Source organism: Pyrus communis, chromosome 1 (genome assembly GCF_963583255.1).
Source record: "Pyrus communis chromosome 1, drPyrComm1.1, whole genome shotgun sequence".
NCBI lineage: Eukaryota > Viridiplantae > Streptophyta > Magnoliopsida > Rosales > Rosaceae > Pyrus > Pyrus communis.
The window spans coordinates 3,211,412-3,227,044 of NC_084803.1; the positions used below are offsets into that span (position 1 = coordinate 3,211,412).

The window sequence follows — 15,633 nt, forward strand, 5'->3', positions numbered from 1 at the left end:
TCTACCAAATCTGGAAACAAGTATTTTCTCACCTTCACAGATGATTGTATTAGAATGGGATGGGTCTATTTTCTGAGAAGCAAATCGAAAGCATTTAGTGTGTTCAAGAAGTTCAAAGCAACTGTTGAATTACAAAGTGGGTACAAACTGAAAAAATTAAGAAGTGACAGGGGAGGACAATACACTTCACTTGAATTTTCTCAGTTTTGTGAAGATCTTGGTGTGGAAAGACAGCTCATAGTGACATATTCTCCTCAACATAATGGTGTTGCAGAGAGGAGAAATATGACCATTGTAGAAATGGCTAAATGTATGTTGTTAGAGAAAGGTATTCCATTTGAGTTTTGGGCAGAAGTAGTTAACACTGCAATCTATATTTTCAATAGATGTCCTACCAAAGCCTTGAATAAGAAGACTCCTTTTGAAGCTTACAGTGGAAGGAAGCCTGGAGTGAAACACTTAAGAGTGTTTGGATCTCTATGCTATGCACAAGTTCCATCACAGATAAGACAGAAACTGGATGCAACAAGTGTCAAATGCATTTTTCTTGGTTATGGAACCTGTAAGAAGGTTACAGGTTGTTCAATCCTAAAACTAATAAGATTGTTATCTCCAGAGATGTAATATTTGATGAAAACTCTTGCTGGGATTGGAAATCGTACATTTCTAATCTTGAAGCTTTCATGGTTTTCTAATCTTGAAGCTTGAAGCTTCAAGATTGAAAACTCTTGTTATCAATCGTACATTGCTGGGATTGAAAACTCTTGTTATCTCCAATGAACCTTGAAGCTTTCATGGTTTTCTAATCTTCTTCTCTCTGTACATTTCTGCATTCATTATTTTCATTGAAGAAACTCAATCCAGAAATCAAACACTAATACGGCCTCAGAGCCAGGTTCGATCTTGATATGGGCGTGAAACTGTGACGTGGTTGATAGCGACGGAACTTAGAGGAGAATTGGGTGTTGCTATGACCAAAGAAAACTCTGAAAATTTCTGGGTTACTCGATAACAAGTCTAATATGGCTAGATCGAGTAGTGCTAATCTTCGGGCACCGGTTTTCAATGGAGAAAACTTTGATTTCTGGCAGATAAAGATGAAGACCGTATTCAGATCTCATGATCTGTGGGATACGCTTAACATCTCTATTCTCACTCTACAAACAAAAGAATATGTACTAGGAAAGCACATATACATATTACATGATTACGTGTGGTTTGATGCTTTCATTCGGAAATATAACATTCGGGTTTCGAACGTGTGGAGCAATCGAATCTTTCCAGGTATATTCCGTTCCTTGGAAATGAGAGGAAATGCTCCACAAAAAATCTCTATGCTTCTTCGCTGAAACCAGTGTGGATGATCTTACAAGGGCTTTCGAGTTTGAAAGTGGAAAACTAGTCGTCTTACCCATGCCAGTGCCAAGCAACCATCGGGAGCCAGACTGCAGTTGCGTTGTGGTGCCCCAGAGCAGCCTCTTGCCTGGTGCGGTATCCACTCCTGACAGGTGGACGTCGATGATTTTAAACTGAGGGTTCCATCCTTCATCTCCTTCATTGGTCTCCCCTTTAATCTTGTCGCCATACTCCTCAAACACTGGCTCATCGAGTTCGTTCTCTTTGCTATCGTTTAACAGCACACTTGACACTTCTGGCTTTAAATTGGCTAAAGCTCTCTCCACTTGAATTAGAGCAAGCATTGGAACGCCCACTGGTTCATAGTTTCGAAAGGGATCTCTAAGCTGCACCATGAGAGCAATTGTGAGGTCGTCCTCCAAAAGTCCACACTTCCGGCCAGATAAATCACTGCAGTTCGTATCTTGTGTCAAATTTCCATCGATCAAATCTGTGTACTTGGCATGATGGGCAGCAAGGATTTTCGTCATTCGATCTCTGCTGTGACCTTCATTATTAATGATTGTAGCATCTAGCCTCAACCATTCGTCCAGTGATAAAGAGAGAGCCAATAATCCCTTAGCATAATCAACACAATCTCCAAAACCGCACAGTTGCAAACCTCCAGACTCAGGATATATACTTGAAGGTGCCTCTCCACTTGACATGCGGGACTGGATTCTTAACCCTTCCAGTGAGAAAGCTTCAATTTTTCTCATAGCCAAAGGAGCAAGATATTCTAGAGATACATAGTCTGACCCCATCTCCCTACCTCCCAATTCGGCGGAACTCAGGTTATTACAACTCCATCCTTCATCCTGCCTCCCGCCATATAAAATCTGCTCAAACCTGAAACAAAAACGAGAAGTAAGCCAACAAATAGAGAAATGTTTCAAATCACAATAGTTCAGAAATAAATGTACTTGTTGTGCTCACAACCTTTCAGACCCCACTATGTTTGGCGCTGGGGCTGCTGCCTCCCAAGCTACTTGTTGTATTGTCTTCCCCGTAATATCTTCCAAAGGTGTTAGTTTATTCACCCACTCATGCAGCGTATCTCCAACCAATGCCAGATGCTGCATTATCTCGATAACATCATAACCCATTACTGCTGGTATAACAACGGGATTAGAAATTTGAATGACCAAGTTCCCACCATTTTTAGCATTTCTGAAAAGTGAAGGATTCATAGACTGCAAAATGCCTCCACCCTTCAACCGAACATAAGAACCAAAGCCTTCTCCAAGTGGAGGTAAGAGTGGCTCTTCAAGGGGGAGCTCAATTGGACTACCAAATCCACCAGAGAAGGTACGAGGAGAATTCCGAAAGTCCTTTTCATTTAATCCCCATTCTCGCATCAAAGCTTCAGTCTCCAAGCCTTCAAGAATTTTGGCCTTCCTTCTCCATAATAGCTCACTTTCTTTCTTGTGCTCTTCTTCAGCGGCTTCAATAATCAACAACAAATCAGAATTCTCATAACAATCTCCAGAATCAGAACCTGGTGAAACACAGGATCCAATTTCGGGCTGCTCTCCCGTCCAATCAAAATCAAAAAATAAGTTTCCTGAACCCAGAGACTCTTTTTCAAACTCTCTTAAAAGACGTTCTCTAGGAGACTCGGCATCACTATCAGAACTCATGCTACAATCCATTCCAAGGATGCTTAGGAAATCACTTGACACGGATTCAGTAACATCATCCAAGCTAAATGATTTTTCACCTGTCTTACTTGCTTTGTAAGTCGACTTAAGCTCCTTGTGGTTTCTTTCCTCAAGAAACTCTCCTGAAGAAAATGGATGATCCATATCCACTGATTCTGAAATCAATTGAATATGAGTTGCAGACTCCACCTCATCCATGGCCGATCCCTTGATGCATACGCTATCTTGTTCATGTTTGCTGTCATCCACCACAACCTGGTCCACATAACTATCATGGACTTCCTTTGGAATAACCATAGTCTTCTCCTCGAGGTCCATATCATAATCGTTAATGATCTCATCTAAATAAATGATTTCAACTGCTGACTCATCATTAGCATGACCAGGAACTTCATCAGATTGCAACTCTTCCTTCTCAGACATTTCTGTCCCCACTTCTACAATGGTAAATTCAGTATCATCATCTTCACACTCTTCAATTCCTTTAGCAAACGAAAAGTCTATATCAGTCTTAGGTTCAATTGGTGGCACATGTTCACAATCTGACTCTGTTACACTACTCAACCTGGTCTCATCAAGTGTCTGACATAAGAAATTAATTGACTTGGAGAGCTCCAACCCTCCATTCAGCAATGCTTCGCGACAAATCTTCAAATCAAGAGACTGAGATGAGAAGGCAGGCCTGGGGGTTACATTACTTGGCACACTCCCAACTCGCTGAAGCATCGTAGCTCCACCATCCAACGAACTTGACCCTCTTGGCCTTGTGTTCGTAAGCTCAGGAACTTTTGGATTATCCCTCACACTAACTAACTTATGCTGCATCACCGAAAATCCTAAACTAACATTTAGATTAGCCCCTCTAGCCTTGCCTGAAAGGTTAAAGCTTGTTGTCCATTTACCATAACATTTCCCCCCCTCCAGCTCCTCAAAAGTAAGCGGTAACAGCCTCGTAAGATCAACCGAGTGGTTCCCAATGTCAAGCCCTGGCGCCCCACTCAAAGAAACGTAAATCAACGAAAGCTTATCCTCATACTTAACCGAATGGTTAGCGCCATTTCTACTTCCATACACAGAACACCTATGCATCAAGGTTTCATCAAACTCAGCTACGCCCTCCACAACCTTCGAAGACCGAGTCTGCAGCACCTCACCCTTCCTCTTCCAATGCACACATACACTAAGATTATTAAAACTCACAGGCAACCCCTCAACCGAATGCACATGAAGGTAAAAACAACAACTAAATTTCCGATCCCCATATGACCGAGAGCCTTCAAGGGCCTCTTCCAATTCCACACCGAAGATGATTTCTTGTCCTTGTGCAACAAATCTCCCCTAACCAATCTCGGGTTCGAATCCGAAAAACGGGTTTTCCCGGCAGATTTGGATCTTCCATCAGAAGGGGAAAGAAAAACATTTGGTGGGGATTTATGCAAGTAAAGGGCTTTCTTTATTTCTTCAATGTCACGCAACAATTGACCACTGTTAGAGTTCCCACCACTGTAATCTTTCTTACTCTCAGTTTTCTGCGACATCATATCCTATCTTTGCATACAAGTTAATCTAATTACTCCATATCCAACCAAACCCACCATGGAAACTTGTAAATAATTCAACCCTTCTCTAAAATCCTACAGATACTTTTGAATCACAATCGAATCAATGAAACTGATTAATCGAATCAGAAATGCTCATAGTACGAGAAATTCAGCAAAGTTGCAGTACCAGCATGGACAGGGCGTCTCTTGGCCGGAGGAACGTCGCTCGGGCACTCAGTCGATGAACTCCGTCGTGTAGATTTGGATGCCTTGCTCGAGAGAGCCGTGTGGTTGGTTTTGGGGATTTTCTCGGGAATCAAGATTTTCCGGGTAAATTTAACGTGACGAATTTTGTAAAGGCGATGGAAAATAAAAGTTTTGTCTTCTGTGGGTTGGACGGTGGAGTGAGTAGGTTGGAGTCGTTCCAGCTTTACGAGGTTATAATCGTCATTGTGCTTTTAAGACTCTAACGATGGGTCGGGACTCGGGCCCGTGATGGTGAACACAAATGGGCTCAAACGTTGGACTTCTACTCCTTACATCAGGCCCATGGAACAATGGCTCAGGCCCACAGTCAACAATGGTGACGACCCTGTCAGAACCCCCGCCTAATCTTATCCAGTAGCAGCAGAGACAAGATCACATGCAGTGAGTGAGCGAGCGAGCGAGTAGCAGAGCTAGACGGTGGAGAAATGAACAGAGTAATGCAAGCACCGTACGATGCTACCGTACGGTTCGCGCTGGCTTCGCTGGAGCGGAATCTGCTGCCGGACGCCGTCGTGAGGCGGCTGACACGGCTGCTCTTGGCGAGCCGTCTCCGGTCCGGTTACAGGCCTTCCTCCGAGCTCCAGCTGTCCGACCTCCTTCAATTCGTGCAATGTAACGTAACACTTCCTCCGCTCTGTAGTCTCAAATTTGTACCAACTGTTAGCTGTTTTGGATGTTATTTTGGAAATTATGACGTCATTAAGTAAAAGTTTGGTAAAATTTATGCAGCTTTGAAGGAGATGCCCATAGCCATAAGGACTGATGATCCAAAAGCTCAACACTATGAAGTTCCCACATCTTTTTTCAAGATGGTGCTTGGGAAAAATCTAAAATATAGGTATTTTAGAGGGTTTTTTTTGGTCGGAAATATGCACAAATAAAACTGGTTACAAATATAAAAAAAAGTACATTACATAATCTTATATAACATACATTGATGGATTTAAGAGTGGGATGTGCGTTGAAGAATCCAACACAATTGAACGGATCGATCCAAGCCACTTTTATTTTTCTTTTTCTTTTAAACAAACAATATTTGGATCTAAACCACTTAAATGGCAATGCATATTATACAACGGTTTGAGCCAGGGTTCAACAGGTCAGGATTTGAATAGGTCAGGGTTCGATTCCTTCCGATGTAAGCACACAATAAAAATAAAAATAAAAATAAAACCACAAACCGAGCTTCACATATAGTCTATTGTTTGTTTAGTGTGCATTATTATATCTTACATTAAAAATTTGTAACCAGTTCTATTCACGCATTTTTCTTTCTATTTTAGTTCCATTAATTTTGGGAGATTGTATGATATTGATAAGGGTTAGTGCAGTTGTTGCTACTTCAATGATGAGTCAAGCACATTGGAGGATGCTGAGAAAGCAACGTTGGAGCTCTACTGTGAAAGGTCACAGATAAAAGATGGTCACACTGTTCTTGACGTTGGGTGTGGCTGGGGATCTTTGTCTTTGTACATTGCGCAGAAATATAACAACTGCAAGGTTACCGGGATCTGCAACTCAACGACACAAAAAGCTTTTATAGAAGAACAATGCCGGTGCGCGTAAATGATTAATTGTTTACCAGATTGAGTTGCTAGACTATGTGCTGCTAGTTTATTTTGTTTCCTGTTTGTAGGAATCTTCAGCTGCAGAATGTGGAGATCATCGTCGGAGATATCAGCACGTTTGAAATGGAGGCTTCCTTTGACCGAATATTTTCGATTGAAATGTTTGAGGTAAAAGCTTTTTCCGTGCTGTGTGATGCAGTAGATTATGATGTCTGTAGGCATGTATTTGGTTGAAGAATTGGTTTTGGCGTTGACAGCATATGAAGAACTATAAGGATCTTCTGAAGAAGATATCCGGGTGGATGAAAGACGACGGCCTTCTGTTTGTTCATCATTTCTGCCATAAAGCATTTGCTTACCACTTTGAGGTGAACCTTAATATTTTTTCTGCTTAATAGCACCTCGTCCGCGTTACATGTATAACTCTCATGCCTGAATCTGATGTAGGATAAAAGTGAAGATGACTGGATTACTAGGTACTTCTTCAGCGGGGGTACAATGCCCTCAGCAAATCTGCTACTTTATTTCCAGGTGATCCCTTAACTTAAAAACTGTGAATTCAATCATTCCCTCGTCGATGATCTTACTACGAACGCTTCGTAACGTTATTGTATTAAGGAAGGATTGTTCTTGGTGATGATTTTTGTGCAGGATGATGTTTCCATTGTGAATCATTGGCTCGTCAACGGGAAGCACTACGCGCAAACAAGGTGCTTATGTTCGAAATCTCTAACCTCTTTTGTAACCAAAAACAGGACTCTATGACCGAAAAATGAAAACCCTTTTGCGTTGCAGTGAAGAGTGGCTCAAAAGAATGGATCGGAACATGGCTTCCATAAAACCGATCATGGAATCAACTTACGGCAAGGATTCAGCCGTGAAATGGATCGTATATTGGCGAACATTCTTCATTTCCGTTGCGGAACTCTTTGGGTACAACAACGGAGAAGAATGGATGGTTGTTCATTTCCTATTCAAGAAGAAATGAAGCAATCAAAACTCTGCTCTAACACGAGGCAATGCCGATGGAAAATCGAGTGCATCTTCGTTGTTCAATAATGTTTCCTTCATCTTAACATTGTAACAGCAGTCACCGGTTCAGCAATGTCAAAAGGAAATCAAGATCGTATTTGTTGTTCAATAATGTGACTGTTGAGGGATTGTAAAAGTATGATCCCTTCAAATTATCAAACAGTTTGCTGGTTGATCACACAAAACCCTAACAGAAAACTAACCAAAGTTCATGTTTGTTGTCCCCAAATTTCGTGTTTCCCCCTATGTCTCTTCTTTAATTGCATGACATGTGTTGTGCTGGGTGGCCAAAGGATTTTCGACAACTCTACTTTTTTAATGCAAAATAATAGAAATTAACAGTGTTGAAAAATTGAAAGACACGTATCAAGGAATTAGAGAAGAGACACACAGAAGGCACAAATTTTGAGGACAAGAGACCTGCATCCATTATTAGAGAAGAGACACACAGAAGGCACAAATTTTGAGGACAAGAGACCTGCAACCACAAAATGGATATGTGGATAACACTACCTAATTTCAAATTTAATTGTGTACCCCACATAATGAAAAGTTTTGAGCACAATTAAATTTTTAAAGTCAGTAACAAATTTTTCTTTTTTATTTGAGTAATGTTATTCATACCATATTTTTGTACCACATTTTCATATCATCTTAGGTGGCATTTGATGTGGACAGCCACATCATTTGAATTAATCAGATTTTTAAATTTAGTTCATTATTTAATAAACTAATAATTAAGAAAAAACTAGTTAATTAAATGATGATTGTGGTATACGAGGAGTCTTTCTCCTTCATTTCCTTGGCTTTTGCAAATTTTTCAAATGATGTGGCTGTCCATATCAGATGCCACCTAAGGTGGTATATAAATGTGATATAAAAACATGGTATGAATAATATTACTCTAAAATAAGTACGGTATTCATTAATTAGGTAGAACATGTACAAAGAAAGGGGATAGAGTGCTAACAAAGAGTTTCGATAAAAATTTTGTCTCAGATTTCAACCCGATCTAAGAGAAAATGAGCGTTTCGCACCAAATTAAGTATTAAGACTATCCTAAAAAAGAATATCAGAAATTACATCCGGAAGTAATTATTCCCCCACTATTTCCTTAGAATTCCTTTTGTTTCCCAAATATAGAGCAATGTTATCAGTTTGATACCTTAGACAAAGGAATTAACAAGATGCCCCTCAACATACTTAATTTAATGGGCTAACAACAATTCACCACCAATATCGAGGTTAAAGGTGATTTCAAAATGAGCCATAATTTTTTTTTTCATCAGTATTAAAATTGTATTAATTTATATTTTGGTCTAGTTTATTGTTAATTGTTTATGTAATTTTTGATTTGGTGGGCTTGAAATTCTTATATAAACTAACGTGTAAGCTGTATTTCCATGACAAAGTCAACAAAAAAAAACTCATCAATTTAATGTATGATAGGTATTAAAAGAGGCAAAATGTGTGAATTAATACATTTCAAAACTTTAGAAGTGCTATGTAAAAAAAAAATTAAAAATATCATATCTCACCTTAAAAATTATCTCAAATTTGAGAAGTGTAAAATGTAATTCGTCCTAAATTAATTGTGGATCATATTGTAAAAAAATAAAAATAAAAATAAAAAAATGAAGTCTCAACCAAGATGTGGAGAGATTTTTCAATATATTGGGTTTTCAACAAATGCTTCACATGTTACAATACAAGTGATGAAAATGATATATTTTGAGTGACACGTAGAGTACTTACTTAAATACATGATAAATTTCTCTCATATAAAATGTTAAAGAGACCATCTATTCATATCACATTTACAAATTATATAATGTGTTACTAATAGAAAATAAACTCGTTAATTAAGCATTTAAGTAATACTTTAGTTCATTAATATCCACGTTTTGTAATTTAAAATTTTGGTCCCTAGCTAGCGTTATCTTTACCATATATAAGTTAAATATATGGTCTTTCTAACATTCTCGTTGTTCGAAACGCGATGCACAAGAAAATAAAATAAAAAAGTCCACGTGTAAAATTTGTCAGAAAAGACCCGTACGTCACACGTTATAAAGTCGTGAGAACTGATGAGTCCCACTCACGCATTCGAAATCTGAACTCGGAAACAACCTCACCCCACGCAAGTATCACACTCGTCGTCGCTTGCTATGGAGCAGTTCAAGGGCCAGCCCCGGCTTCCGAAATTCGCCGTCCCGAAACGTTACGACGTGAAGCTGAAGCCTGACCTCGCCGCCTGCAAATTCGGCGGCTCCGTCGCCATCGACCTCGATATCGTCGCCGATACGAAATTCGTCGTCCTCAATGCCGCCGAGCTCACCGTCAACGCCGGTTCCGTCTCTTTCACTCACGGAGGCTCGTCCAAGGTAATCTCTGGTCGATGCGCATTTTCTTTTCAAAAATTGTAGAACTACAAAAAAGTAGAGTTGAGGAGTTTGGCTGATGAAATTTCATTGTTTTTAGGTTGATCTGTTCATTAATACTCGTTTAGTAAATCTAAAGCAACTTAATCAATCGTTAATTAGTTTTAATTTTGGTTTAATTACTGCTTTGTTTCTGATTTGTGAATTGTGAGCAAGTGAACAGATTGCAATTGATAGAATGATTGTAAAATTGTCAACTTTACTGCCTTGTTTAGCTGGTCAGATATTTACTGAATGAGTAAATGAACGTTTGAGCAGGTGTTCAAGCCTTCGAAAGCTGAGACGTTCGAAGAGGATGGGATTTTGGTTTTGGAGTTTGGAGAGATGCTTCGGATTGGGTATGGAGTTTTGGCTATTGAGTTTGAGGGAATTTTGAATGACAAGATGAAGGGGTTCTATAGAAGGTAATTTTGGAATGCCAAAATTTTTAGGCAGTCCATCGTCGTTTGTTTTTTCAATATTATAAGATATCAATGGTATAGATATGTCTAAAATTTGATTTGTTTTGTGAAGCACATATGAGCACAACGGTGAGAAGAAAAATATGGCAGTTACACAGTTTGAACCGGTTGATGCCAGGCGGTGCTTTCCATGTTGGGATGAACCTGCTTGCAAGGTTACTTTCTCTCTCTCTCTCTCTCTCGCACACAGTTGACTTAAGATGTTGATTTTCATCATTATCAAGTGATTTTGTTCACATCATTCTGGATATGCGTAGTTCTGAATGTATTTTTGAAACTAGGAAAAAAGAGATCTGTTGTTTATGATGGTAGTATAGATGAGAAATCAATCTTCCCGTTCTGGTTAAATTTTTCAAATCTAGAGTTTATGGCTTACTGGCTATATGGTTGGCAGGCTACATTCAAGATTACACTTGATGGTGTTCCGTCGGAACTAGTAGCCCTTTCCAACATGCCGATTGAAGAAGAAAAAGTTAACGGACATCTGAAGACAGTTTCATATGTGGAAACACCAATTATGTCTACATATTTGGTGGCCGTTGTTGTCGGATTGTTTGATTATGTTGAAGATCATACTTCTGATGGTAAACTCCTATACAATATCCTTAGTTTTCATGTGTATTTCAGTACAACTGTACAACCCTTTTCTTAATGATGTCACATTTTAATGTCGTTACAGGGGTCAAAGTGCGGGTATATTGTCAAGTTGGTAAGGCAGACCAAGGGAAATTTGCTTTGCATGTTGCTGTCAAGACACTTGAATTGTACAAAGAGTATGTTTAAAAGTTACTGATCATTCATATTCAAATTGGCATATACACTTGATGCATGTTATCAACAAAAATTGGCAGTTTCTCTAGATTTCCCCCTTCCGCACTTATGCTGCATTATTCAATATATAATCGTTGACAACAAGTTCTGCAGCTACTTTGCTGTGCCATACCCTTTGCCCAAATTGGATATGGTCGCAATACCTGATTTCTCTGCTGGTGCCATGGAGAACTATGGTTTAGTTACATACCGAGAAACAGCTTTGCTTTTTGATGAACAACATTCTGCAGCTGTCAACAAGCAAAGGGTAACATGCGCATCCTGAATGTCACTTTAGCTTTCAGAGTTATCTTGGTTTGATATGGTAGGGATGTATAGTTTTTGCACCCAATGATATGTTTAATCACTTTATTTGGTTTTGGTAAAAGGTCGCGACTGTTGTGGCACATGAATTGGCACACCAGTGGTTTGGCAATCTTGTAACAATGGAATGGTGGACACATTTATGGCTGAATGAGGGATTTGCAACATGGGTATCACATCGTAGTTCTTATCATTGTTATACTTGTTATTTTCCATGCTGTTGTACTTATAAGTACTTTAATGTCATTAGGTGAGCTATTTGGCTACTGATAGCTTGTTCCCAGAGTGGAAAATATGGACTCAGTTTCTTGATGAACTTACTGATGGTCTTAAGCTGGATGGGCTTGAAGAATCTCACCCCATTGAGGTACTTCTTTGGGGACTTGGTCTTTCATGGGTTTCATTTTAATTCTGTTCTGTTTGCTGTATCCTGGCATCAAATCTGGATCATCTGCATAGAAGGCTTTAAATAGTAATATCACCACTATAGTTTTCAAGGCGTTACTCATTGGAGGGTATTAGTATATATAAATATGTATTTCTGGTATATTATGCTTTAATGTTTTTCCTTTTGGCCAGGTGGAGATCAATCATGCTGCTGAGGTTGATGAAATATTTGATGCGATAAGTTATAGAAAAGGTGCTTCTGTTATTCGGATGCTACAAAGCTATCTAGGTGCTGAAGTTTTCCAGGTAGGTCCTTTGATTTGTCAGCGAGTGTGCATGAGGGTTGAAGGATCAACTATCTTATTTTCTATGATATAAAAAGATTACAGAGTTAATTTCCTGCTACTTTTTAATGCATCCAGCGGTCACTTGCTTCATATATAAAAAAGCATGCTTACTCAAATGCAAAGACAGAAGATTTGTGGGCTGCCCTTGAGGAGGGATCTGGTGAACCTGTAAACAAGCTAATGAATTCATGGACACAGCAAAAAGGTTACCCGGTTATTTCTGTCAAAGTCAAAGATCAGAAATTGGAGTTTGATCAGGTTTCCTTATGTTTGCTTCTTTCAAAGTTGTTTGATTATCTATGGCATGAACAATGACCTAATCAATGATCTAATAAGTAAATTAATCTGTGGCAGACACAATTCTACTCAAGCGGTTCCCAAGGCGATGGGCAATGGATTGTGCCGATCACATTATCCTGTGGCTCATATGATGTACGCAAGAATTTCCTACTGCAAGCAAAGTCTGAAACTCTTGACATAAAGGAATTTCTGGGTTGCTCAGTAGGAAAGGCTGGATGTGGAGGCAACAAGGACAATGCAATATGCAGTTGGATAAAAGTGAATGTGGATCAGACTGGTTTTTACAGGGTGAAATATGAGGACGAACTTGCAGTTGCACTTAGAAACGCTATAGAAAAGAAACAATTGTCTGAAACTGACAGATTTGGTAATCATCATTTCATACACGTGCTTGTTTATCTCTTTGATAGTGAAAGCTTTCATTAATATTTTTGCTTTCACAGGCATTTTGGATGATTCGTTTGCCCTATCAATGGCTCGCAAGCAGTCTTTTGCTTCATTGCTTACCTTGTTGAGCGCTTACAGAGAGGAACTTGACTATATCGTGCTGTCAAATTTGATTACTGTAACGATCACCCCTGCATTGTGTTTATACATTGCGCTTATGTTGCTGCATTTGTGACCTTGGCCTGATTCTGGTCCTCACTTTTTACAGGTAAGTTATAAGCTCGCAAGAATTGCGGCTGATGCTGAACCCGGACTACTGGATCACATTAATCAATTCTTTATTGGCCTTTTCCAGTATTCTGCTGAGTAAGATTGTTCTCTTTTAAACAACTGATGTGCGGAGCTAGATTAAACTATCTGTATCTGCAAGATTTGCTATTTTCTTTTTCTTTAATTTTGTTCAAGTTTTATTATTTATGTTGGAATTTCTTTGCAGGAAGCTTGGTTGGCAGCCCAAACCCGGTGAAAGCCATTTAGATGCAATGTTGAGAGGAGATATTTTGAATGCGCTTGCTGTGTTTGGACATGACCTGACATTAGATGAAGCAACTAGGCGTTTTCATGCCTTTTTAGAAGACAGAAACACACCCCTCCTTCCCCCTGACATTAGAAAGGTTGCTTTGATGTAAATCATTAATTACACATACATATTTAACCTTTTCGTTTCTTCATTGATGTTCATCATGGACTATTGTTGCAGGCAGTATATGTGGCTGTAATGCAAAGGGCAAGCATATCTAACCGATCAAGCTATGAATCTCTTCTTAGGCTCTACAGAGAGAGTGATTTAAGCCAGGAGAAAACGCGCATACTAAGTAAATATATGTAATTAGTAAAATAATCCTGGAATGTTAGCCTGTTGGATTGTTGTGCTAATCGATGTTTATGTGCCTGTAGGTTCTTTAGCATCTTGTCCTGATCCCAATATTACATTGGAAGTTCTCAACTTTATATTGACTCCTGAGGTATTTTGATTTTTTGTCTCTTAATTGGAGGTTGAAGTTTTACAAACCAGCAATAATTTAGAGTGTCTCAAAGCTAGATGATATACTGACTTTAATACCCGTCTACGTAGGTTCGCAGTCAGGATGCTGTCTTTGGACTTGCTGTTAGCAGTAAAGGACGGGAAACAGCTTGGACGTGGTTGAAGGTAACTCTCAAGCACTGGTTTTTAATCAGCATACTACAAAATGCACACATTCGTGCATTTTATTTTTCTTTTCCCACTTTTGTTACCATGATTCATTTGCTATTTGGATTGTCCCGAAACACAGGAGAACTGGGAGCACATCTCGAAGACCTGGGGGTCTGGATTTCTAATTACTCGCTTTGTTAGTGCAGTTGTTTCTCCGGTTCGTTTTTTCGTACTCTAGAAACTTTCATTCTTATGCTCGAGATTTTTTGTTGCGTATCGTAGATTTGAAATTACATGAGCAATGTTTCTAATGCCTTGTCATTTCCTTGTACCTTCCTCTGCAGTTTGCTTCGTTTGACAAGGTTAAGGAAATAGAGGAGTTCTTCAAAGCCCACCCCAACCCGGCGATAACCAGAACCTTGAAGCAGAGCATTGAGCGGGTACAGATTAACGCCAAGTGGGTTCAGAGCATCCAGAGCGAGAAAAACCTTGCCGACGTTGTGACGGAGTTGGCATACAGGAAATACTAGGGTTCCATGTTTGGCTTCTGTTTTGAAAGAAGACTGGATTTCCAAAGTTTATGATGCTTGAATTTGCCAAGACAAATAATAAAAGTACCAAGTTTTCTTTAATATATGTTACGATCGCATCAAGTTATTACGTTCCTTTCTGCTTCTATTTTTGTTTAAAAAGTGATTTTCGCACTACCTTCTCTTCGAAAAAATCAAATTGGGAAATGAATGGAAAAAAAGATAATTTTGCTCAACTACACTTTTTTTTTTCCTCACAAGTGAACGTTTGAGATTTAACTCTTAAAAAAAAAACAAAAAACAAAGGGGAAGGGTATACAACTTTCGTCAGGAGGAAACTTGAGCTTTACGGGCGAGTAAATTCGAAGTTTTCCACAAGTGAACGGTTGAGATTTAACTCGTGAAAATCCATTTTTGTTCAAACAAAATCATTACAAGTGGCAAGCAAATTCCAGATTTAGTAATTCCATAAGCACTAAGATTGAAATAATATATTAAGCAAATACCTCGCTGAGCAATTTTTTTGGAACTCGGAGGCATAATGAATACAATGTCAAAAGCATTACACTGCCACCATTTTCCTAGTACAAAGCAGCCAAGATTTACAGAGCCACAGTGCTCGGCAGTGTATAGCAAATGTTCTATGGTACATACAGACTGCGTGCGGTTCGGATTGAGCAATGAAGCCCGGGTGAAAAACATACGGGCAACACGATATATCAGATCATACGGAAGTTTTTATATCATACAGCTACGGATCAAATGGGAGATGAAGGAACTGATCACGTTTTGCTTTTAAACTTCCTTTGAGCTTTCAGATCCACCACAATCACAGTTATGTTGTCCTTCCCTTGAGAAGAGCACGGTTCGAAAGAAACCCCGCAGCTGCCTGGGCAGCGGGATCAATTCCTTCGCCTCTTTCCAGCGGAAGTCCATCAGCACCATTCTTCTTGTGCCAGAGGAGTATTCGTCTCCGAGCAAGGTCAC

At 39.3% G+C, this 15,633-nt stretch overlaps 2 protein-coding genes and 1 pseudogene across 2 annotated transcripts; 2 read left to right on the forward strand and 1 right to left on the reverse strand.

The window, feature by feature from the left end:
• Nucleotides 1-1,139: 1,139 nt before the first annotated feature.
• Nucleotides 1,140-4,945, reverse strand: LOC137711022 (protein PLASTID MOVEMENT IMPAIRED 1-RELATED 2-like; annotated as a pseudogene).
• Nucleotides 4,946-5,254: 309 nt separating this feature from the next.
• On the forward strand, nt 5,255-7,802 carry LOC137712745 ((S)-coclaurine N-methyltransferase-like). The gene is made up of 8 exons (XM_068451898.1): nt 5,255-5,476; nt 5,594-5,702; nt 6,196-6,420; nt 6,501-6,600; nt 6,690-6,800; nt 6,880-6,963; nt 7,084-7,142; nt 7,228-7,802. The coding sequence occupies exons 1-8, from the start codon at nt 5,290-5,292 to the stop codon at nt 7,418-7,420; spliced, it is 1,068 nt and encodes a 355-aa protein (XP_068307999.1). The 5' UTR covers nt 5,255-5,289; the 3' UTR covers nt 7,421-7,802.
• A 1,773-nt stretch (nt 7,803-9,575) lies between these two features.
• LOC137729399 (aminopeptidase M1-like) lies at nt 9,576-14,729 on the forward strand. The gene is made up of 19 exons (XM_068468346.1): nt 9,576-9,848; nt 10,164-10,309; nt 10,419-10,521; nt 10,761-10,950; nt 11,046-11,139; nt 11,291-11,444; nt 11,566-11,670; nt 11,751-11,867; nt 12,080-12,193; nt 12,310-12,492; nt 12,589-12,901; nt 12,978-13,099; nt 13,190-13,287; nt 13,418-13,595; nt 13,682-13,796; nt 13,879-13,946; nt 14,057-14,131; nt 14,256-14,333; nt 14,461-14,729. Exons 1-19 carry the CDS (start codon nt 9,633-9,635, stop codon nt 14,644-14,646), a joined length of 2,655 nt encoding a protein of 884 aa, XP_068324447.1. The 5' UTR covers nt 9,576-9,632; the 3' UTR covers nt 14,647-14,729.
• The last annotated feature ends 904 nt before the right edge of the window (nt 14,730-15,633 follow it).

Excerpts from the sequence above, each read along its gene's own strand:
- LOC137712745 (XM_068451898.1), top strand. The coding sequence starts at position 5,290 with ATGAACAGAGTAATGCAAGCACCGTACGATGCTACCGTACGGTTCGCG. Across the intron at positions 5,477-5,593 it reads CCTCCTTCAATTCGTGCAAT|CTTTGAAGGAGATGCCCATA; the intron begins GTAACGTAACAC and ends AAATTTATGCAG. Across the intron at positions 6,801-6,879 it reads CATTTGCTTACCACTTTGAG|GATAAAAGTGAAGATGACTG; the intron begins GTGAACCTTAAT and ends AATCTGATGTAG.
- LOC137729399 (XM_068468346.1), top strand. The coding sequence starts at position 9,633 with ATGGAGCAGTTCAAGGGCCAGCCCCGGCTTCCGAAATTCGCCGTCCCG. Across the intron at positions 11,868-12,079 it reads AAGAATCTCACCCCATTGAG|GTGGAGATCAATCATGCTGC; the intron begins GTACTTCTTTGG and ends CCTTTTGGCCAG. Across the intron at positions 13,947-14,056 it reads ACTTTATATTGACTCCTGAG|GTTCGCAGTCAGGATGCTGT; the intron begins GTATTTTGATTT and ends CCGTCTACGTAG.